Below are 23,368 nucleotides of genomic sequence, written 5' to 3' on the forward strand. Positions count from 1 at the left end.
TTAGTCCAAACTATACTGAAAGGCAAGTGGTCATCTAGTTCTTTGCATAAGATTTCTATTGAATGAGAATCTACTACTTTTCCCAATGCTTTCTATTTTACTTTTAGATACATCTGTCAGGAAATTTTTTTCTTACATCCAGTCTTTTATAAGATTTCTTTTGTGTAAATTCAACTTATTACTCAAGTCCTACTGTTTGGACCAAGCCAATACTTCTTGTTTCTGTTGTATGTAAGGTCCTCCATGAAAGCCTAGTCAAAAGCTGAAAGCCTTTTTTCTCCAGGCCTTTAGTATTTCATGTCTATTTGGGCAGCACTCAGGCGGTCCACCCTTGACTCTCTTTACATGACAGGTTGTATTAATGATGGAACACATCATCAACTTCTGTGCCTCTATTCATATTATACTCTAACACTTAGAATACTTTATCCATCTCTGTCTGTTGGTGTTGTCTCATATTAACACTTATTCTTCAAAGACCCACTCACCTACTACCTTTTCCATAGAGTCTTCCTTTCTATTCCTCTATAGCTAGTAGTCTATCCCATCTATTCCATTATCACTTATTAATTATAATTAACATAACCTATAAGTAATATATGTTTATTAATAACTATGCATTTATGTTTCAATTTGTGGCATATTTATTTCAGTTTGTCTAATTTCTTTTACTAGATCATAAACTTCTTGAAAGCAGGATCTTGTTCTGTCCATTTCTATATCTTTCCTAGCACATTAGCCTACTATATTATATGTCTTTATATGCTTGTTGAATAAGCATGTCTTTATATGTTTGTTGAACCAATATTTGAGTGAAAGGAAATTAAAAGCTGGAAAACTAATGAGCAAAGATCTAGAGGGAAGGATTTTAAGAACACAGTCTCTTCTTATTACCCAAATATTTGAGAAATAACCTTTAATAACCTCTTTGGAAATTTAATTTCAAAATGTTTTAAATTAAATGTTAATGTAAATTAATTTGAATAATTAAGTATAATGTAAATAAAATTAAATAATTAAAGGTGATTATTAAAATTAGCCAAACAATTACAATTAAACTTGTTAATAAATTTATTAATGCATTAACATAAATTTAATGCTAAAATTTAAATAAATAAAATTCTAAAAAAGGAAAATTTGAGTCTTACTGTTTGATTTTATCTTGTGTATCATGTAAACCATCATAGTCATAGTCAAAAATGGGTCCACTGATGACATTGACTCCATTCCTCTCAGTTGCATATCTTTTCACCAAAACCCTTTGGAAATAATTCCAGATTCCTGTACAAAGAAACAATCTTGAGTAAGCAAAATGCTTCTACTTTAACTGAATGTTGAAAATATATTTCACTGAGCTAAAGATCACTGACTTAAAATTCTAGCTCAAATTCATCTTCTTTCAGCATCTCAGAATTTACCATATCTGGAACTTACTACCTCTTTATTTCTACTTGTTAGACTTGTTTTCTTTAAATAAGAGCCCATGTAATTTCTATATGATGTTTTTCTTGACTTTCTCCCTGTACTCCAGTTGTTCATATTCTCTTTCTTTAAGATCCCAGGGGAGATCATTTGGGACCAGAGAAGAAACAAGACATTGAGCTATGTTATGAGGAAGCAGACAGTTAGGACTTTATCTTCCACTGTCCTTATGAGCTATTTAGATGATGCAGATTCACTGAAAAGAGGTTTCCCTCCTTCCCAATTTTATTTATTTACTTTCAACAGAAGTCCAAACCACAGGATGGAGCTTTGAGAACAGAGGATGAATGGCATATATGAGAGGAAAAGAGATATATCATTTGTTTATGAACTACTATAATTCCTTTGGTTTTATATATATTTTTGTGGGTAAATTTTCATTGGTGAAAGGAGAAAGTATTGTCCTGGATCCAACATGTATGGTAAATCTGAGTTCTTGTACAGGATCTTAGAACACTTTTACCCACATATGTGGAGACCTACACATGAGCTACCTGAGCCATAATTAGAGAATTTTAGAAAAAACTGGAGGAAGAAATGCAAAGAAAAACTAATTAGTTGGTTAACCATTAGTCAGAGCTCTCTATCTGATCTTTATTCCTTCAAAGGCTCCACTTCAAATGGAATAGACATAATAGTCCTCCAAAAGAGAAAATAATCTTTAAGTTATAAGAACAGTAACCAGAGAACCATTCTCCTGAGGACCAGAAAAAATCAGCCTAAGCTTAGATTTACCATCACTTTCTATCATTTAAGAGAATGCTATGCTCATATAAAGAAAAAGAAGATGGGAAGCGGAAGAACAAATGCTAATCTAAGCAGAAGGCAGTGAGTGTGGCAGGGTGGAGGGGGACAAGGAAAATCAACACAATGAGAACACTCAAAAGGCCAAAGACCACAGCAATGTGGCATGTGAACAGACCATTCCACCTCTGGGGGAGGAACAGTGAGACCTCTGTGCGAAGTCTGTTGCAATGCCAACATCAGGATGGTACTGTGTGTTTCCTTTATTACTGCTTAGACGAAAATGTGTCAATAAAGAACAAAGGCCTCTAGCAAACCCTGATATGAGGAAATCAAATAAAGTCACACGATAAAATAAAATTTGCAAAGAATATATTGCCATGGCCTCCTGGAATGCTCAAACTGTAGTTGAGAATGGCCCAGGAACCTAGTTTTGTATATGCATGTGTACATATGTACATTTTGCAAAGATCCAAAACAGATTATAAAATTGTCCCTCATTCAAACTCCATAAAGACTTTGTTCATGCCTTTCTCGGGGCACTTAATTATAACAGAAAGCAGAAGTTGATTTGCTCACTTCCTTAATTCCAATTACCAAATTGTATAGTCATTGAATTCTGAGACCACATTCTATTCACCTCTTATCTCACCTCAGAACAGTAATAATGCCTTGAATATCATTTGGACTCAATAGATGTTTGTTAAATGAATCAATTAACAAATGAATTTAGCACAGTTATGGAAAAGAGTATTCTATTTGATCTTGGAACCATAACATATATGGATTATCAATTTTTAAATTATCAATAAACAATTAGATATATGCTACTAAAACTGTACTGAAAGTAAATTAATCATTTTTTAGTGGTTTGGAAGACAAACAACATGCTGAAAATATACATAAGAAGTTCTTAGTAAATTATTGATGAATTATATTTTGTTGTTGAATACCATTTATCACTGGACTGGTAAAGCACAAAAGTGCTGATTATCAGAACCCTGGAAAACCACTCTTAGCAATATGTCCAAACAGAAAAAAGACAAGCATTAGATACAGAGAGATTTATATGTGTTTGTGTATACATCAATGTGCATACTACATATATTAACATATGTCTATTTTCCTATTGTATATAAAAGATATAAATTGATAAATATAAGGCTTATAGAAAGAGGTCCAGAAATAAAAACTTTTTGAGAGTAAGGAATATAGGAGAGGGGCAGGGAATCTAGACCAAAGATTTCATTGAAATTGGAACTCTAAGAAAATTCCGTCTCTCAATGCAAATTTCTAATTTTCTTAGGGAGTTGTCTGAGAATTAGGAAATTAAATGACTTGGTTTAGATCACACAGTTATTATGTGTCAGCACAGAACTTGTTCTTCCTGACTCTGAGATCAGATCTATATTATGTCATGCTGCCTCTTCTTACAGATAAAAGGTCAAAATATATGAACAAGTGGTCATTAAAAGAAATAATGCAAATAAACAGCTATATGAAGATGACACAAATCACTAAACATAAGAGACAAGGAAAAATAAAACAATTCTGCAGTCCCACTTCACACTTGGCAAATGAGCAAAGATCATAAAAGATATTAATAACCATTGTTGGAAAGATAGACATACTAATAGACTGTTAAATGAGCTATAAAATGGCTCCAATTGCTATGGAAGAGAATTTAAAACAATTCTAGAAAAAGTAATTAAACTGTTCATATTTTTTAACTCAGCAAAAGTACTACTGGTTATGTACAACTACAGGACTTTTTTGTAGCAAAACTAAACCAAACTAAACTAAAAACAAACAAAACCTAAGAAACGAAATGAGAGCTCATCCGTAGGGGAAAGACTGCATAAGCTGTTACATACAAATGTAAGCAGATCATTATTGCATCCTAAGAAATAACAAATGAGAAAAACAAAATAGCATGGTAAGATTTGTATGAATGGACGCAGTGTATCAAGCAGAACCAAGAGAATAACATCCACAATGACTCTAACTAAGTTAAGGAAAACAATACCATGAAATGTGAGAACTTGGATCAATGTCATGACCAATCTTCTTTCTACAAAACTGCTGAAATATACTTCCTCTTGGTAGAAAGGCAATGGACTACATGTGCAAAATAAAACATATGCTTATTTGACATGGTCAATGTATCCATATGTTTTGTTTAACTGTACTTCTTTATTACAAGAAAGGGTTTTGGAAGTTCACAATGGAAATTAATGGGGGGGAAAGGGAAGAAGACATTAAAACATTTTATTTAAAAAGGAGATTAGTACCTACTCTGTCACTTGGCAATTAAGGAGCATTAGGTAAGGTACTTAAGTGCTCTAAACTTCAGTTTCTTCATCAATAAAATGAAAATCATTATGGCTGCCTACTACTCTAATAGATTGTTATAAAAATTGAGACAAGGATATTACTTCAAATAATTTGAAATCTATAAAACACTGTCAATTAAATTAAACAAGAAAGTTAAAAAAGCAAATAGTAAATGCATAAGTTTATCTTCACAACTGCTTAGGATATATAAACTTACTCTGGAAGGCAGGATACATTGGAATCATGTTAGTTACGAGGAAGGCATCATATTTAGATTCTGTGGAAGAGCTCAGATCTAAAAATTATAAATGAAAACAATGTAGTGTTAATTACTTAGATCTTATCAATGTCAATTGTGTGAGATTCTCTAACTGGAAGGTCTTGTAAATGACTACACCTAAGGATTACCTGAGCAAATCCATTTTTCCCTTCTTCCCATTACCTCTTCCTCCAGTCATATTCTCATATTCATATTTCTCCTTTCTCTCACTCCCTCAAATACAAGTACATGAATGTGTCTGTAAACATTCACATGTACAGGCACAGACATACACATATAGACTTCCCTTCTTCCTTCTCTCCCTTCATGCTTTATGGAAAATAGTAAACAATCTAAGGAGAGATAAATATAGATAGATAGATAGATAGATAGATAGATAGATAGATAATTCAATGCATAAATAGGTAAGTAAGTAGGTAGGTAGACAAACAGATAGACATAGATATAGATATAGTATATGAGAGTTCTTGCTAATATTATTCATTTCCTTTCACTAGAGGCTTCTCAATGTTCAAGTCCTTGATTGCTAAAAAAAAAAAAAAAAAATCTGAGTCATATTACCTGTTCATCCACCTCCAGATTCCCTTTCTCTAATCATATCCCTTTGTTTCTTTCATGGAAATATCACAAGACACTCAGTCAAGAACTTTGCTGAAATGCAATTACAACATGCCTATGGCATTCCTATTTTTGGAGCCTGAAGAACTAAATTCAAATATTGCCTCAGCTTCTTACAGGTTACCAGTGAAAGCTGGGTGAGTCACTGGCGCACTGGGAGCTTCAGTTTCATCATCTATTCTGTGAGGAGTTTGAACTAGGTGATGTCTAAAGTCCCTTCTAGTTGAATCTAAATACAGTTAATCAAGAACTGCTACCTTTGACACATCAAAAACCTAGCACCCAGCAACCATGCATTATCCAGCCATCTGATGACCAAACAACTTACGGGGAGGGAAGAGAAATCCATAGGAGATCTGTTTATCATTTTTATAAGCCAAGCAGTTCTGACTGTAACTTGGAGAAATGCGAACATCTGGTCGTACACAATTGGTCAAGTGCTCAGGAATGCTAGAGACTTCAGCCTGCAGCAAAAGACAAATGAACACCATGATGCAAAGTCCAAAAAATAAATAAAATAACATTGATATCAGCATGAAAAAGAGGCTATGCCATCTGAACCCAGAGAGAGGACTATAGGAACTGAATGTGCAGATAACATAGTATTTTCAAATTTTTTTTTTGCTGTTGTTTGCTTGCATTTTGTTTTCTTACTCATTTTCTTTCCTTTTGATCTGATTTTTCCTGTTCAGCATCATAATTATGGAAATATATATAGAAGAATTACACATATTTGACATATATTGGATTATTTGTTATCTTGGGGAGGGATGGAGGGAAGGAAGGCAAAAAATTTGGAACAAGTTTTTGCAAAGGTGAATATTGAAAATTATCTATACATATGTTTTGAAAATAAAAAGCTTTAATAATAATAATAAAGAAAAAGAAAAAGAAAAAAGAGGCTATGATTGGCTCTGGTCACAATCAAAGAAAAGAAAATAGGAAGAAAGGCTCTTATCTTACCTCTCTGATTTCCTTAAAGGGACATGATTCTAGCAATTGTAGCAAATACTTTGTACATAAACATGCACAATACGTGAACTTAAAAGCTGAGTTTCTAGCAGTGGGGAAAAATTGCTTTTTGAGTCATTATAAGAATATACAGGTAATCCTAAAAAGAAGATCTGAAGCATTTTGGGGCCTTCCTTAGTTTCCTGATATGTAAAAACAATAGATTAGGCAAGGTAGCAAAGCAGAAAGAGTCAGGAGTACTTGGTTTCAAGGACTTCCTCAGATACTTACCTGCATAATCCTGGCACTTAGACTCTTTAAGCCTTCATTTTCTTACCTTCAAATGGAGGTAATAATAATTGCCTCATAGGGTTGTTGTAAGGATCAAATGGGATAAAGTATAAAGCAATTTGCAAAATTTAAAACACCACAGAAATATTAGCTATTACTAATATCATTAATATTATAAATCTAGAGATGGAAGGGACTTCAGAGTCATCTGGTAGAAGACTCATTTTACAAGTAAGGACCCTGAGACCCAGGGAGATTAGGCAATCTATTCAAAGTCATAAAGTAAATTAAGCATCAGAAGTAAAATTTGAATCCACACCTTATGATTTCATAGTTGGTGCTCACTTAGTTCTAAATCTCATGACTATAGGCAAGCAATATACTATAGTAAAAAAAGAACCAGCTCTTAGAACTAGAGAAACTGTTTTCAAATCTCACCTTTGATATTTATAGTCCCTATATTACCTCTTCTTCCTCAGTTTCCTGATTTGTAAAATTAGAAGGTTAGACCTGATGATATCTGAGGTCTTTCCTGCTTTACATGTATTGCCCTCTTCCCTCTCTCTGTTCCTCAGGTCCTTTCTTCAGACACTGAAGACAATGAGAGTTGCCCTGTCTAATTCAGGGGTGGGGAATGTCCAACCTGTGGGTCACATGAGGCCCATGAAACCATTTGCTAAGGAAACCATAGATGATGATGATGATCTGAAAGCTAAGTATAACAATCTTTCATTGCTTGAGTTCTATAAACTGATAATTTTGTACGGCTTCTGAAGGATGTTATAAATACCCAAATGACACTTGGCAGAAAAAAGGTTCCTTACCCCTATTGCTTGGGGCACCCATCTTCTACTCTAGCAAGCTTCTGCTATCCTTTGTGATGACACAGGTCCTATTAATATCAAATTTCCTACTCATGGTCCTGCTCACTTTATACTTAATTTACTTCTAGGAGTAATTTGAAAATTGAGAGAAGTGAGATAGTACAATGAATCCAGTTTCTGAGACTTTTCTCATTGAGAAAAGTTAAAGCCTTGTTTAAACACAATTTAAGTAAACCGCAGTATTTATCTTTCTATTAATACAAAGAATATGATATAATATTAAATACTGGAGAACCCAATTTCTCTTAATGACCTGTTTGGAAACAGTGTAGGATGTCCACAAAGGCATTAGGAATGTTTCACTATAGCCGCTTTCGAAATCATGGTGATACAAGATATTATATCTAGTCCGATAAAGTACTGCAGGTCGACCATAAAGGAGATGTCTCTCTAGGAAAGGAAAAAAAAGAATGAACTTCATTAAAGACAGTTTAGATTATACAGATGATTTGGAAAAGATATTGGAAGAGGGCCAAGTTGTCCAAAATTTGCTCACTTTAGTAATAATATAGCGCCTTCCCCTTAATTTAATCAAGTTAGTATCTAATCCTCTTTGTGGTTTATCTGATCACCTTGGAAGAATAGTGTTTTTTGTTTTTCAAAAAAAAGTTATATTAACGTTGAACTTCTTTATGTGCAAAGCTTTTTCACATACATTGTCTTATTTGATTCAAATCTTCTCCAAAAATCAAAATAAGTGTTCTTATAATTTTAATAATTTGTTTATGTTGTTATTTTAATTTTGGATCTTTTAATCTTAAATTTAAAAGCTGATATCAAGGGTGAAAAAGTTCTGTAACCATATCTGGAATGATGACTAGACAAGAGATAAATAATAGTCCTATTTTGATGTCACTTTATCCAAACCTTTATTACTGCCATCTAATGTCCTCTAAAACTTTCTAACCACTTCCTCAGTAATTATAGTACAAAGGCCATATTCTTCCATCTATCCAAACCCATGCTCTCATCCTAAACCCCTTCAATATTTACAATAATTATCCTTCACACATCCTGGATCACTTTAACTCTCAAGGGTTGTCTCCATTTCATAAGGGTTATCATACTAAGACCTTGCCAACACATGAAACTATTCTACCTCCAAGATTATGAGCTCTGAACTCTCCTCTCTCTGGGTCACAGTCTTCTGTTTTTTCTACTTTTCCCATTTCTTCCCTCCTCCTCAGCCAACTCAGGTTCTTCTTGGTACAATCCAATTCTCCCAATTTATAACCTGTAGTTTGGCCACAGTTTTCTCTGTTCAAACTTCCTTTGCATGCACTCTAGTCTAAGTCACAACACTAAACCCTCAAATCTCTTTGCCCCTTTTCTTTAAAGGGATAATAGACAAAAGGAAAGGTTTGGGGTTTCTTTTTTTTTTTTAAGCAGTCTATTTACCACACTTATTAAGTGCTTCCTATATGCCAAATACTGTGCCGAAAGATAAGGGTTAAAGACAATAATAAAACAGCGGCTATTCTCAAGAAGCTTCCTTTATAATGGGTGAGGCAACAATACACATAGTCAATTTATCCCCTAATAATGCTACTCCTAACCCTCTAACATATAACTTATATCTAACATATTGCTTTTCTAACAATTCTGGAGAAAACCACCAGGATGATTGATTCCAATAAAAATTCAACTAGGCTTTCATTCTTATATGTCAGTTTCTTTAATCATCTCTGATAGTCTTCCTGTCCTATAATAGTTCTATACCTTATCTTGTCCTTAAGCCTTGAAACTAATTTCCCTGCTCTATCAGAATATATTTTATACACATGTTGTGTATTTTAAAATATCCACTAGGAATTCTTTCAGCTCCCTTCCTCCAGACTTCAAAGCCTCCTTAGGTCCACTCTTCATCTCTCTAATAATAACTAACATTTATTTAGTACTTACTAAGTGCAATTATTATCTCATTTGATCTTCATAACAACCCTGAAAGGAGATAGATATTATTATATCCCCATTTTATAAATAATGAAATCAAGAGAAATAGACATAATTGACTTGACCAGGGTCATAGAGTTACTAAGTTTCTAAAGTCAGATTTTAACTAAGGTGATCACAGTGCTCTATTAACAGCATTACCTGTCTTCAAAAATCTCTCTCCTAAAAAGATGAAATGAGCCTTTCTTATCAAGGTTATGCCATTCCCTTCAATGGACCTTGCTTTATTATTCATTCATTTTCCTTTTTTTTTTCCCCATCTGCCTTTCCCTTCGTCATCTTAACCTCCATTTCTCCAAATTCTCCCTCTTTCCTTCAAAAATAGGCTCAAATACAATTTTCTGCATTAGTGACGGTGAACTCCAACAGAAATCGGGGCCACTAAGCCATTCATAAAACCATATATTAACATTTTCTATATTCTCTTGTATTTTTTATTTTATCAAATATTTCCCAATAATATTTTATTTTGGTTTGAGTAGAATTACAATGTAGACTTCCTGTGTTTAACAACTTTATTCTGCATGAATAGCTAACATCCTCTTTCTTTAAATTAATTCATATTTATTTTGTATATGCTATTTCTGTATGTATATATTATATACATACATGTATATATGTTATCTTCGCTATTAGAATTCAAACTTCCTGACAACTTCACTTTTTGTCTTTGTATTCCAGGTGTTTAACAAAGAGCCTAGCACATATTAGAGACAGTTATGTGGCACAATGGATAGAATACTAGGCTTGAAATCAGGAAGACTAGAGATGAATTCAAATTAGTCTTTGATATTAACTGTGTGCTGTTTGTAAATCACTTAACCCCATTTGCCTAAATTTCCTTATCTGTAAAATGAGCTGGAGAAGGAAATGGCAAACTACTCCAATGTCTTAGCCAAGCAAACCCCAAATGGGATAAAAAGTTGGGCACAGCAAAACAACAGAAACAAAATATATTAAGTGATCAATAAATTCCTTTTAAATGACTGACTCCATGTCTAAATTTTTAGAATAAGTAGTCTATACTAGCTACGCCTACCTCCTCTAGCCTTTTAATTCTTGAGCACCTTTAGTATGTCTTCTGTAACTAACATTCCACTAAAACTGTTTTCAAACCATCTATGTCTCTAAAATGTTAAATCTAAGATCAAATCCTTGACCTTTTTTTACAGCAGTTTGATGGTTCTGATCATCTGTACTTTCTAGATGGGTCCTTCTATGGCACTGTGCTCTCCTAGTTTTCCTTATTTTTTGATCAATCTTTCTGGATATTCTTCAGTACAGCTTCCTCCTCTTTGGACCTATATCTCCCCAAGGTCCTTTTTATTATTCCCTCTGAAGACCTCATCCATTCCTAAAGTTTAAAATATTATCTGCCTAAAAATGATTGCAAATTTTTTTTTATTTCCATGTCTGATTTTTCCCCCAAACTCAAATTTTACTTCTTCAACTGCCTTTTGGGCACCTTCCCTTTAATGTTCCACCAGTATTTGTCTCATTATGTTGAAAACTGAACTCATTCCCCACCCACATATCCCCAACCTCAAAAAACTTATGCTTTCCTCCTTTCTTTTGCTAATATGACCATCTTCCCAGTCAACCAGACTCTAAACAAAAGAGTCATTCTTCCTCTTCCATCTCCTTCACACTCCACAAATAACTAGTGGATAAATCCTGCTCATGCTACCTGAACAATTTTTCTCAAATATTTTTCCTCGTCTATATTTATAAGCTTATCAACTTATCACTATTCACTTAAATTATTGCAGTATTAATTGGTAGGTCTTAACTTACCTTTTCTAATTCATTCTTCATACCATTAATAACATAATGCATCAAAGCAAAGGTCTAATTATGTTAGTCCCTGCTCCAAATCTTTACTGGCTCTCTAATAAGTGTAAGAAAAACTAAACTCCTTACCTTGTAGCCAAGGTCCTCCCACATCAGTAGAACAGTTCTCAGTAACCTACCTTTCCACTTTCCCACTTCCTCCTCCCATTCTATATTCCATTCAATAACTAGCTGATCCTTGAGTCTTACACAGGTTGTCCTTTCTTCATTCATCTTCTCTTCATGACAACACATTCTCCTCCATATTTCTGATTCTTGAAAGCCCTCTCATCCTTTAAGACTTAGATAAGATTCCAACTCTTCAAAGAAGATTTCTCTAATTCCCTTTGCTATAAGTGATCTATCCTTTCTAAAATTTTTTCTTATACTTTATCTGGATCTTGCTTTCAACACATTTCATTCTACCTTGTGTCCTATGAATTTAAAATAAGAAAATATTTGGAACAGACTTTGCAAACCTTAAAATGTTATGCAAATGTAAATGTGAGCTATTTAATTTTTATATTTATATTTTATATTACTTATCAATCAAATAAGATAATATATGAAAAGCACTTTATAGATCTTAAAAAGCCGTATGGATACCAGCTTTGTTACTGTTATAATTATATCATATCTCCCTCTATTAAACTATAAGCTCATCAAGGCAAGTATTGTCATTTTTCATGTTTGTATTTGAGGCACCTATCATAATGCCTTAGACCTAGTAGACACTTCATAGATGCTTGTTGATTTGAATTTACTTAAATTAAATTTAGCCCCATGAAAGATTAATCAAATGAAGTGATCAAATGAACCAATGATTTAATCAAGTGGAAGGCTCTCTGTTGATCATTATTTGCAAATTGCAATTCCAATATGCATTATTTGAGCATTAAAGAAAGTAGTGATGAGTATTTAAAGTAAGCAGCTTTATCACATGAAGAAAGGAAATCTCCTCAGGTAAGACATTAAACAAACATGTATAAATAAAATAAGTGAAATTTTTAGAGGGTCATTCCTTCCAGTGATGGGGGAAGGAAGGATGACATTTTGAATTTCAATTTTTAACAATCTATATCAAGGTTCCCAAATATTGCCTCAGACAAATATGGGGAAGACCATTCTCTTGGGGAAGAAGCTAAGATCTTTTACACTAAATAAAAAGAAGAAAACTTCAGTTCTCAGGCAGTTATCAAAAGTGGCAGGAACCCTGTAGACTTTTTTAAAAAGTCCAAAGATTGAGCTGTCTTCTAGAAAAATGGAACTTGGTAACCTGAAGGCAAAATATTTTGCGCCTGAAGCTTGGATGATTAAAAGTCAAATGATAATCAAATTATACTTATTTTGTTAAAGAAAAAAAAATTTGGCAACCACTTATTCAATTCTTTATACATGTTGTTTTAATTGGAGTGTTACCATTCTATGCAAATAACCAAGAAAACCCTTTGGAGTATACTTTGGAAGATCCCCCCAAGTAGAACCATTGATTTGAGGCAAAAGGACCCACCCTGCTGTCACAAATTTCCCATGGATATTTTGGGGCTCTCTAAATTATATTAAGAGGCATAAGCCTCATTTCATGCACTACACTTGGGAAATTAGAGGAGGATTTGTAACCAAGGGAGATATCATAGGGGGGGGGGGGGGGAGGGCGGGGAGAGAGGGAGAAGAAGCCACCAAATCAGAACCGTCATACTTGGGGAACAGGCGAGCCAACCCAGACCTTCCTTCAAAACTCAAACCAAACCTTTTCTAGGCTCAAAAATTCCATTAACGTTTTCCTTGTTTTCATTTTTGCTGCCTCTGAATTTTCTGGTTTCAGCTGGAAGCAGAAGCATCAAAATTCTATGAGAGGCTATTCTCATTATTTGTTCAACTTTAAGTGCTTACCAAACACATTCCTCAGAAATTTGAATACAAACCCAATATTCCGAATCTATTCCACTGGGGAAGCAAAGGATTAGCAGCTGTTTCTCATTGTAAATCCTAATCCTGCACTCATTACAGCAGACATTTAACTAGCAATTTAGAGTGTTTATTGATTATACAGTTGAAATACTCTCCTTCCCCCCCCCCCCACTCTCCCCTACCCCATTTCCATCTCAGTCCTGACTATTTCTAAACAGGAACCTTCTTTCACTCCAAGACAGGGAAATTTGATGGCTGCCCCAAATTCATTACTGGTTTGTCCCAACCTCTAACACACACATCCCCACCACACACACACATACACACTCACACTCCACCAAGGAACTCCCCTCTTTCAAAATCTTGCTCAAGATTTTCTCCTCTAGACAGCCTTCGCAGATTAAGCCCACTCTTCTCTGCTCATTTCTCTTAGTCTTAATGTCTTAAATTTTGTTCTGTTTCAAATAACATTTGTTTAACAAGTATTTGTTTGAACAATAAATATTTGCAAGGCATTATGTTTGCCTGTGGGGTAATACACAAGAACTAGTCCCTGCTTTCTAGGAGTTTACTATCTAATAGATTGCATATTCAGTCTCCCTAACTAGGTTTTAAGCTCTTCAAAAAGACCCAAATCCTATTTTATTGAGTTTTGTATCTATCCAGGGACTATTCAAGAAATGGGCCAATGAGGGAAGGGACGATAGGGGGTACAGACATTTACTGGGATAAGTTTTATCTACATTTCATTTTCTACCTGCCTGCATTTACACAATCCATCACTAGGTTTGAAATAGAATTCTTCCTCTTCTCTGCCTCTCAAAATCCTCATCTTCCATCAAGGTTCAAAAAAAGTATTTCCCACTCCACAAAATTTTTCCTGAACTTCTAAGGTAATAGAATCATAGACTCGGAATTGCAAGGGCCTTAAAGACCATCTAACTAAATCCTTCCTTTTTTAGGGAAGGGAGACTGTGACTTTGTAAAGGTCATATTGGTAGCAAATGAGATGCTGGATTTAAATGTAGGTTTTCTGTCTCCAAACCCAATCCTTATTCCACTGTACACTATTGATGTTCTCTCTGAATGTCTCTGTTTCTCTCTGTGTTTTTCTCTCCCTTCTTTCCTCCCCCTCCTCCCCTCCTCCTTCTTCTCCCCTCTCTCTCTCTCCTCCCCTCTCTCTCTCCCCCTCATAGAAGCTATACAAATATAGACATTTCTTCCATTTTTGTCTTTTTATCCCTATACACAGTGTCTCATACTTCACTGTGCTTTAATATCTATCAAGTGGAATCCAATCAGCAAAGAAAGAGGAAGGATACATAGTCTCCAACAGAGAAAAAAAGAATACTCAGATTCTCAAAGCATCGGGGATATCCAAATTTTGAAAGCAATTTCCCTATCCAGACACTGATCCACAGTCTAAGACAGATCTGCCTGAATCACGAAAATTTGGCTCATAAATGTCAGTTGTTCATTTTCCCCTGTAAAAACTATTTCACCTGAAGTCTTTGCTGAGATAGGAAGATCTGGATTGAAAGAGTAGTAAGGTCTCAGAAGCTCAGCCCAAATTCCTTCCGAAACTGTGAGAAAGCCACACAATTTTATTTCTGGGTAGGAAACATTGCCTTCTGTCCTAAAGAAGTCACATAAACCTATGTACTGTACATGACAGTACTTGGGCATGGAAGCTTTTATCTCACTATGGTTAAAGCTAGAGATGATGATTGTGTCACTACTTTTTCAGTGTGCTATGCACCTTATTACTTCTTCAAATTATGCTTTTCTTCTCTTCCCAGTCTGTTACCACCCATTAGAATACCAGACAGAGGCTTTCCTCCACTTCCCAGGTCAGTGTTTACAGTGGCTTTTTGGACTCTCTGATGCAAGCCAGGGTTCTCCTCCATATGCCACACTTGGCAGGACATTTGTAGCCAAGTCTTTTTAAGTGTTGTGGTCCAATTCCTTTTTAAAGGCTTCCAAAGTCTGGTCATCCAAACTTGAATTCTATTTCTTTTCCCTCCTCAGTTTCCTGATTCAGATTCCCACGGATTAGCTGGCCGACTTTTCAACCACAAGAAAATCTTTCCTCTTTTCCTTTTCCTTAAGTCTTTGCTCTCACAATAAGATGTCCTTGAAAACTCTTAATAGTATCTTAACTGGAGAACCCACTGTGTTATAAACTAAATTTCTCTTGCTCTTCAGCATGTGTTCTCATTTGTACACTGATTCTTTCTGTCCACTTTCTTTCAGGCAAGTCAAACTTTTACCTAGAAAAAAAATTTTTTAATACTTTCTATTTGAAAGAGTACTCTTCACAGAATTTCAGACTTGGAGGCAATCTAGTTGCACCTATACTTAAACAAGAATCCTCTTTACAAGATGCTACACAAGTAGTAATACAGCCTTTGTTTGAAGACCTCAAAGAACAGGGAGCTTACTACCTTTGAAAACAACCTATTCCAATTTGGGGCAGTTCTAATGGTTGAGATATTTTTGTCCTTAAATCAAATCTAATTTGCTTCTCTACAACTTTCACTCATTGCTTGTAGCTGTTGGAAAGAAAATCGTCTAATCTTATTTCTGCAGGAGATTCCTTTAAGTGCTGGAAGAAAATTAACCTTAATATGGTGAAGATATCTATACCTAGTTGTTTCTCTTCTTCAAGCCTAAGCATCCCTAAGTATTTCAACTGATTCTTTTGTGGCATAGTTTCCATGCCTCTAACCATTCTGATGATCCTTTCTGCATAAGCTACAGTTTATCAATAACTCCCCTAAAATGTGGTACTCAATACTTACCATTGTGTTCCAGATATGATCTGACTAAAAATAAAATGTACAATGGCTGCATTTTCTTCAAACTTGATGCAATGATTCTATTAATACAGTCTAACATGACAATTTTTTTTCTGGTTACTATATCTGTATTGAGCCATTGAACTGATAGATACCCTACTAAAAACCCCAGGTTTTTGTCATTAAAACTATTGTGTTAGCCAGGCTTCCTCATGTCCTGTACTTAAAGATTTTTTTTTAATCTATCTATAAGACTACATTTGTCACTACTAAATTTCATCTTATAAAAGGTTTTTTGGTATATAGGTGTTAGTGGACAAGTATCTATGCTGTAATTACTTATTGGGAATATTATAGGAAAAATTTTCAAATAAGAACAGGTTAGGGAAAAGCAGAAGAAAGGAAAAGAGAGTGGAAGATGCAGGGAGAGTCAAGTCCAATTTATCATGACCCTTGCTAGATTTGTAATCTGTTTACTGAATTTGTCATCTACTTCCTGCTTCTGTCCAACTCATCTCTAGGATATTTCATTCACATTATTATTTATGTCTCTTCCTCCCCAAATGCTCATCACCATGCTTCCCCATTCGGTTCATGGATTTCCTTGCATGAGTTGATTTTCTTGATTTGGTGCTTCTCTTCCATCATTTTTAGTTAACCTGTTCCTTTGAAATAAGGGATTCATCTCTGTAGAAATGTATAATATAAGTCATAGTGATATATATAAAATATCCTCTTTCATTGGTGTTGATTGGTACTTTCTCTGAAGCATAGTTTTGGAGAATTGCCTATGACACTGAGAAGTTAAATCACTTTCCCAGAGTCACATAAGATAATATATGTCAGAAGCAGGGTTTGAATTCAGATCCTGAGTCCCAGGCATACTTTCTACCTACTATGTCATATTGTCTCTATAAAAAATATAATTTCAAATATTCAGTGATGCTTCCTATTCCCTCCTCTTTTTGTAACATATTCTTCTTCATTTATGATACAAGGATTCAAGTTAAGATTTTCCTTTGGTGATACTCAACACTATGGATTCCTCTTTTTCTACAGCCAAGTATTTCTGGCATATAGGCTGTACATTCTGCTTTAACAAATTGTATTTCTCTTTTAAATCATTCAAGAACATACTGTTGTGATTCCATGATCTATTGGGAATACACAGTGTGTTTTGTCTCATCAGATATTGATTTTTTTCTTTCATATTACAATATTTATTCAGAGATTGCTAAACTCTTTCAACTGTTCTGCAAACTATTAATATCTTTTCTTTTAGTTTATCTTCTTAAGCTCATGGTATTTAAATGAGTTTATTCCTCCTAAAAAATTTGGTAGTTTTAGTCTTTTGTTCATTATCTTTTCCTATTGCTCGTTTTCTGACTCCCTTTCCTTGATGATGCTCTACTTGGGGACTTGCTTCTTCCTACACTGATCAATTCATATTTTAACAGCTTTAATTCCTATTCCAAATAAATTCTAGAAGAACAGAACTGACCTAATTAGATGGTGAACTCTTTTTTCAGATTTAGCTGAGTGCCTCACAGCCGCAAACTCTCTGTCTCTCTCATGTCTCTATTTCTGTCTCTCTGTCTCTCTCTGTCTCTCTCTTACACACACACACACACACACACACACACACACACACACAGCCTTGTCCCCTTTCCTTCCATTCCTACATTCTTTGGCCCAATTAAATTATGGCTCAGAGTGCTGCTATCCTGCTAAAACAGCCTAAGAAAATGTCTGCCACTTAGATCTCTAAGGCACTAAAAGAAAGGAAGAGCTACAATCAGGGTATAGATTCAAGTTCTACAAGAACCAATGGTTTGGGGCCAAGTTGTCACAAGAGAAGAGGGTGTTAAGTGGACATCCTAGGGGTAAATATTTTTCCTATGCTGTTAGTTCTTTGTTGTTGTTGTTGTTGTTGTTGTTTACCTTATTGAGATTTTGGTGTCCTAGACCATGGAGACAACTGAAATTTCTTTATCTCTTACACATAATTCTTATTTTGGAAAGGTTTGAAAGATCCCAAGGATGAGAGAAAATGTATATTCCTCTATCTTGTACATCATAACAAGTTAAGATTTTGGTTTTCTTTGGATTTTTTTCCTTTATATTTTCCTTAGAAGGAAAATTTTCCATTATTTTAAGGAGTAATTTATTCTTCCTGATAAGACAGAGAGATATTGCCCAATTCCTTTTGCTTTCTATTCCAATAGAGAGAAAAATGCTACATTTTGTCAGCGAGATGTTACTTAGTAATTAAAACTGTTTGAAAATGGACTAGATTGATTAGAGGTGATATGCTAAAAGGAAGTTTCCCTTCACTGGAAATCAAGCAACTACTTTGGGAGTATATTGTAGAGAATTTCAATTAAAGGACTTTTCCAAAAAATAAGATTCTTGTGTCACTTATGCAAGTCTCTTTCTTTCTTATAATTTACATATGGATATCCACTTCTTTCATTAATACATCCAGCACCACTTACAGTGGAACACAAAATGATGACAAATTTTAGAAAGTGGGGGGAGCCATTTTAGGCCATGTATCAACCCCAACTTCATCCTCTTGCTTTATACCTATCAAGATTCACAGAATATCATCATCATAAGGGACCCCAGAAATCACTGAGTAATTTAACAGGAATTTCCTTTACAACAATTTTTCCTGGAGTAGCTTTGTTGTGAAATTTCTCTGCACTTATCACTTTTTAACCTGCATTATTCTTATTTGTGGATACAATTTATCACTGCACATAGCCTCCCCCCATTTATCATAAGGTGTTTGAGTGAAATAACTTATATTTCATCTTCTTGTCTTTTCCATTACTTTTGATGAAAAGCTGAATTACAAATTAAAATGTATAATAAAAGATCCACTGAATTGTGTTTTTACATATGGCTATTCATTACTACCAAAACATGTCAGGATAGTTTAACTACATTAAATGAATGGTTCTTACAGCTCTGTCTAGCTTATATTGATTATTCCAGAAAATTAAAGGCTTTGCTAGAAAATTATCCATAAAAGGAAGAGCAACCAAAGTGTAAGATGTCCTTGAAGAGAAAAAAAAAGATTTCTCTGAACAAATCATCATGAGCAAATGCTTGCACGCACAGGCGCATGAGCATGCACACACACACATGCACATACAAACACATGCACACACAAATAGTATCAGTCAACTTCTACTCTAGTGGAAATATTAAATATTTTGGAGTTGTGAGGCTCTTGGGACCCTCATAAATAAGATGATTATTTTCTTTTAATGAAGTTCTTTTTTGTTTCATACATTGGAACTAATAGTGATAGGTGGAAATTCAGAAGTAAGTGATTTGTTTGATGTAAGAACAAAACAAAACAAAACAAAACAAAACAAACAAACAAAAAAAAAAAAACCCCAAAACCTCACAATTGTCTAAAAGTGGATCAGTATGTCTTAGGAAACAGGAAGTTCTCTTTCACTAAAGTCCTCCAAGTAAAAGCCCACTTGTAAGATTGTCCCAGATAAAAGAACTCCTTTTTCACATGTGAGTTAGACTCAATGAGTTCTAAAATCTCTTACATTCTAATAGTTTTTAAAGTGCTCCTCTGAAGAAGTTTTGAAAGTTTTCTGAGAAATGATGTAAATTAAAGGAAGCAGAACTAGGAAAGCAACATACACAAAAACTATAATAATGTAAATACAAACAATAACAAAATAATCAAAATGACTACTTGTGAAATTACAGTGACTAAGTTTGCCTCTGAAGAAGAGACATGAAAAAGTAATCGCTACTTCCATCTTGTCTCTCCACTTCTTTTCAGAGGCAAGAAACCATGCATATAGACATGGATATTAATAATTTTTTCCATTCATACCCCTTTTTCTCCAAAGAAATTTTTACATGACTCCAGTATATAAAATAGGCATAAAAATCAAACATTTACTGATTATAAAACATAATTTTGCCAGCCCTACATTCAATTATAAGACCCCATATGGAGTTGCAAACAACAGTTTAAGAAGCTGAGCTATAAAGAATTCCCAGATAAGGAAAACTCCCTCTACCAATTCAGATTGTCACCTTTCCCATCCATTATTATTCTTAGAGAGTTTCTTGAGGTACTGTGATATTAAATGACTTGACCAGAGTCATAAAAAAATTTATAATTTTAAGAATTACATCCTTTACATAACTAAAGATATGTCCATAGGGCTGTAGCTTAGTCAGTCTTAGTCTCTCTTTTGGTCAAAATATATTATTGCAATTTCTGTCCTTCTTCTCCTATACTCTTTTAGAAGGCCAAAAAACAGAATTCTGGAATGGGCTAAGCTTGAGATTCATTTTTGATTTTGTTTTAGTTATTTTTCATTGTTTGCTTTTTTGTTCCTTGTTTTTAAATTGTAAACTTAATCAATAATCATTTTAATACAAAGAAGGACAAGAAAGAAGATTATATAAAGGATCTGAAAACTTTGGTAAATAGTGTTTGAGGAGATCCTTTTTTGAAAATCTAATTCAGAGGATTATAAGTGTTGCCAAATCTTTAGGGGTAATAACCTGTGTGACTTTTCCCCAGGTTCCATCTCACAAGAGAATGAGGGAGATTGGGGCTGAAATGTTATTCAAAGGGTATCTTGAGAAAAACCCAATCCTTCTGCGGCTGATTCCTTTTGAATCAACTCACTGGGGTGATTCACTCAAAGCAAGAGTATCTTAAATCCTGTTTTCCCTAGGTTGAATCTACAGTTTCTACTGAATGGGAGGGGTGGAGAAAGTTGAGGAGAAGAGGAGGGGAGGGGAGGGTGAGAATAGGTACCATCACATGAATGCATTACCACTGACTACCAAAGGCACTTATTTATTCTCAGCCAAAGTGGTTTCCTGGCATCACTGAGGCGGGCCTAAGGCTACAGAAAAGACACTAAGGCATTAACAGCAATACTATTAACTGTTTCGTAGGGATCTATTGAGGGAGAACAAGCTTAAGCTTTTCTTTGTGTCCTGATGATTCAATATCTGGAGAACTCAAACTATCCAATATTTTTCCAAGCAAAGATCCAAATCTTTTCATGATGAAGATACTCACTGGATCCCCAATGAAGAGTCAGACTAAAGCACTCTATGTCCCCAGTATAATTTGGCAACTTTTTGTTTAGCTATCCACTATCTTTAGACTACTATCCAAGCTGCCTTCGTCTAAGAAGCTTCCAAATATCCTGCATATCCCATGATCAAAGGGGAGCTAAGAAAAATGGGGTGGGAGAGATGAAGATCTTATAAAAAGGAGAAAATCAAAGAAGTCAAAGAAAAACAAAATCCTTGAACTAATTTCTTCAGCTTCCCCTAATCAGATGGGAAGCCATGAACAGACTAATAGGAATCATATGCAAGCTAATAGATTTAGCAATGGAACAGTAAAAAGGAAAAACACACACACAACACACCCTATTATTGGTTTGTGAAACTGAGGGGGAGGGGTAGTGACAGTCCTGAAGCCAAATAAAAAGAAAACTATAATCCTCATAGAAATGAGGCATACATAAATCAAGGAGAATAATACCTTAGCTATCTGGTACTGTAACATTCAGTTTTCCATTAGCTCAGAGTTTACCCTCTTTTAGCACCAAATCAACTTTTTTTTTGGTATAATAATTTTGGACAGAAATCTTTTTAAAATGAATCACACTTTTTTCCCTATTCTTTTAAACAGAGGATATTAAACATAGTCTAATCTTTTCACCACTTCCAGAACATTTTATTCAGTTCTGGGAACCCTATTTTAAGAAGGATGTTAATAATTAATGGAAATAATCAATTAATAATTAATGAGAATGTCCAGAAAGGGTAAATCAGAATGGTGAGGGTCCTCACATTCATATCATAAAGGAGTCAGTAGAAGGAAATGAAGATATTTAGCATGGAGAAGACTGAGAAATAAGAGCTATCTTCATTATCAGAAGGTTATTATATAGCAGAGGGAATGGGTTTTTTCTATTTGGCCTTAAAATATAGAATCAGGGATAGTTTGCAAGTCTCAAAGAGTCAGTGAGTTAGTCCATGAGGATTTATTTAGCATTTACTATGTGAGACTTTGGTAAATGGTAGGAACACAAAGAAAGACAAAATCAATCCCTGCCTTCAAGACACTTACAGTCTGATGATGCAACAATGTTAATAACTGGGTACATATATATATATATATATATATATATATATATATATATATATATATATATATATATATAATGAATGGAAAGTAATCTGAGAAGGGACAAGAGAGAGAACATGGATAGGCTTCCTTTAAAAGGTAGAATTTCATCTTAAAGGAGGTTAGGTAAACTAAGAGGCAGAGATAACAGAAGAGTACATTCTGGGTATAGTCAAAAGTCCATTCAAAGGCAAGGATTTTAAATATGGAGTGTTAGGTACAAAAACAAACAAACAAACAAACAGTAGTGCTGGATTATAGAGTATATAGCAGGGAGTAAAATATAAGAAGCCTGGAAATGTATGAGGGGACCAAGTGGTAAAGAGCTTTAAATAGCAAACAGAGAACTTTATATTTAATCCTGGAGGTAACAGGTAGCCACTGAAGTTTATTGAGTAAGGAGATAATAGTTAAGGCCAATACTTTAGGAAAATTGCTTTGATTGTTGAGTGGAGAATACATTCGAGTGGAGAGAGACTTGAGGCAGAGAACAAACAGAAGGCTATTAACCATAATCTAGATGATGAGAGCCAACAAAAGGGTAGTGGCCCCAGGACTGAAACTCTGGAGGTAGTTTCAGTTATTAGACATGACTCAGTTGAAGATACAACTAAGGAGACTGAGTATTAATTAGGCAAGTAGGAAGAAACCCAGTTGAAAGCAAGTCATGAAATCCAAGAGAAAAGAGAGCATCCAGGAGAAGAAAGGATAAAAAGGATGGGGAATGAGAAAAAACAATTATATTTGACAATTTAGTTCATTATTAACTTTGAAGAGAGGGTGATGATGTTGGAAGTCAAGATAAAAAAATGAAGATGAGAAGAAATGAGGAGACCCAGTGTAGTCAGATTTTTAAAGACATTGAGCTGAGAAGGGAAAGAAAAACATGGGATGACAACTAGTAAGAATGTTTGAATCAAATGAGGATTTTTAAAGAAAAGAATAGATAGGAATACATTGGCAATAGAAGGGAAGAAGTCAAAAGATGTGGAAATATTGAAGATGAGAGTGGAGGTGAGGGTACAAGTAAAGATGTCTGCCACAGGAAAGAGAAGAAGAATATTGGGGAGGGAGGAAGATGACTGAATGA

The 23,368-nt window shown here is 34.5% G+C and overlaps 1 protein-coding gene across 3 annotated transcripts in view; it reads right to left on the minus strand.

Annotated features, from left to right (window-relative positions):
* Positions 1 to 23,368, minus strand: part of ENPP2 (ectonucleotide pyrophosphatase/phosphodiesterase 2) — a 178,504-nt gene that overhangs the window by 14,469 nt on the left and 140,667 nt on the right. For 2 of the 3 annotated variants that reach the window (XM_051971022.1, XM_051971021.1), the window contains exons 20-24: positions 13,118 to 13,192; positions 7,838 to 7,974; positions 5,787 to 5,922; positions 4,778 to 4,855; positions 1,149 to 1,281 (exon numbers count right to left, since the gene is read on the minus strand). In XM_051971022.1, coding sequence (XP_051826982.1) covers positions 1,149 to 1,281; positions 4,778 to 4,855; positions 5,787 to 5,922; positions 7,838 to 7,974; positions 13,118 to 13,192 — 559 coding nt within the window. The remainder of the gene's footprint in view (positions 1 to 1,148; positions 1,282 to 4,777; positions 4,856 to 5,786; positions 5,923 to 7,837; positions 7,975 to 13,117; positions 13,193 to 23,368) is intronic. The other variant, XM_051971023.1, reaches the window with a different exon arrangement.

The sequence above is a fragment of the Antechinus flavipes genome, chromosome 1 (genome assembly GCF_016432865.1).
Source record: "Antechinus flavipes isolate AdamAnt ecotype Samford, QLD, Australia chromosome 1, AdamAnt_v2, whole genome shotgun sequence".
Lineage (NCBI taxonomy): Eukaryota > Metazoa > Chordata > Mammalia > Dasyuromorphia > Dasyuridae > Antechinus > Antechinus flavipes.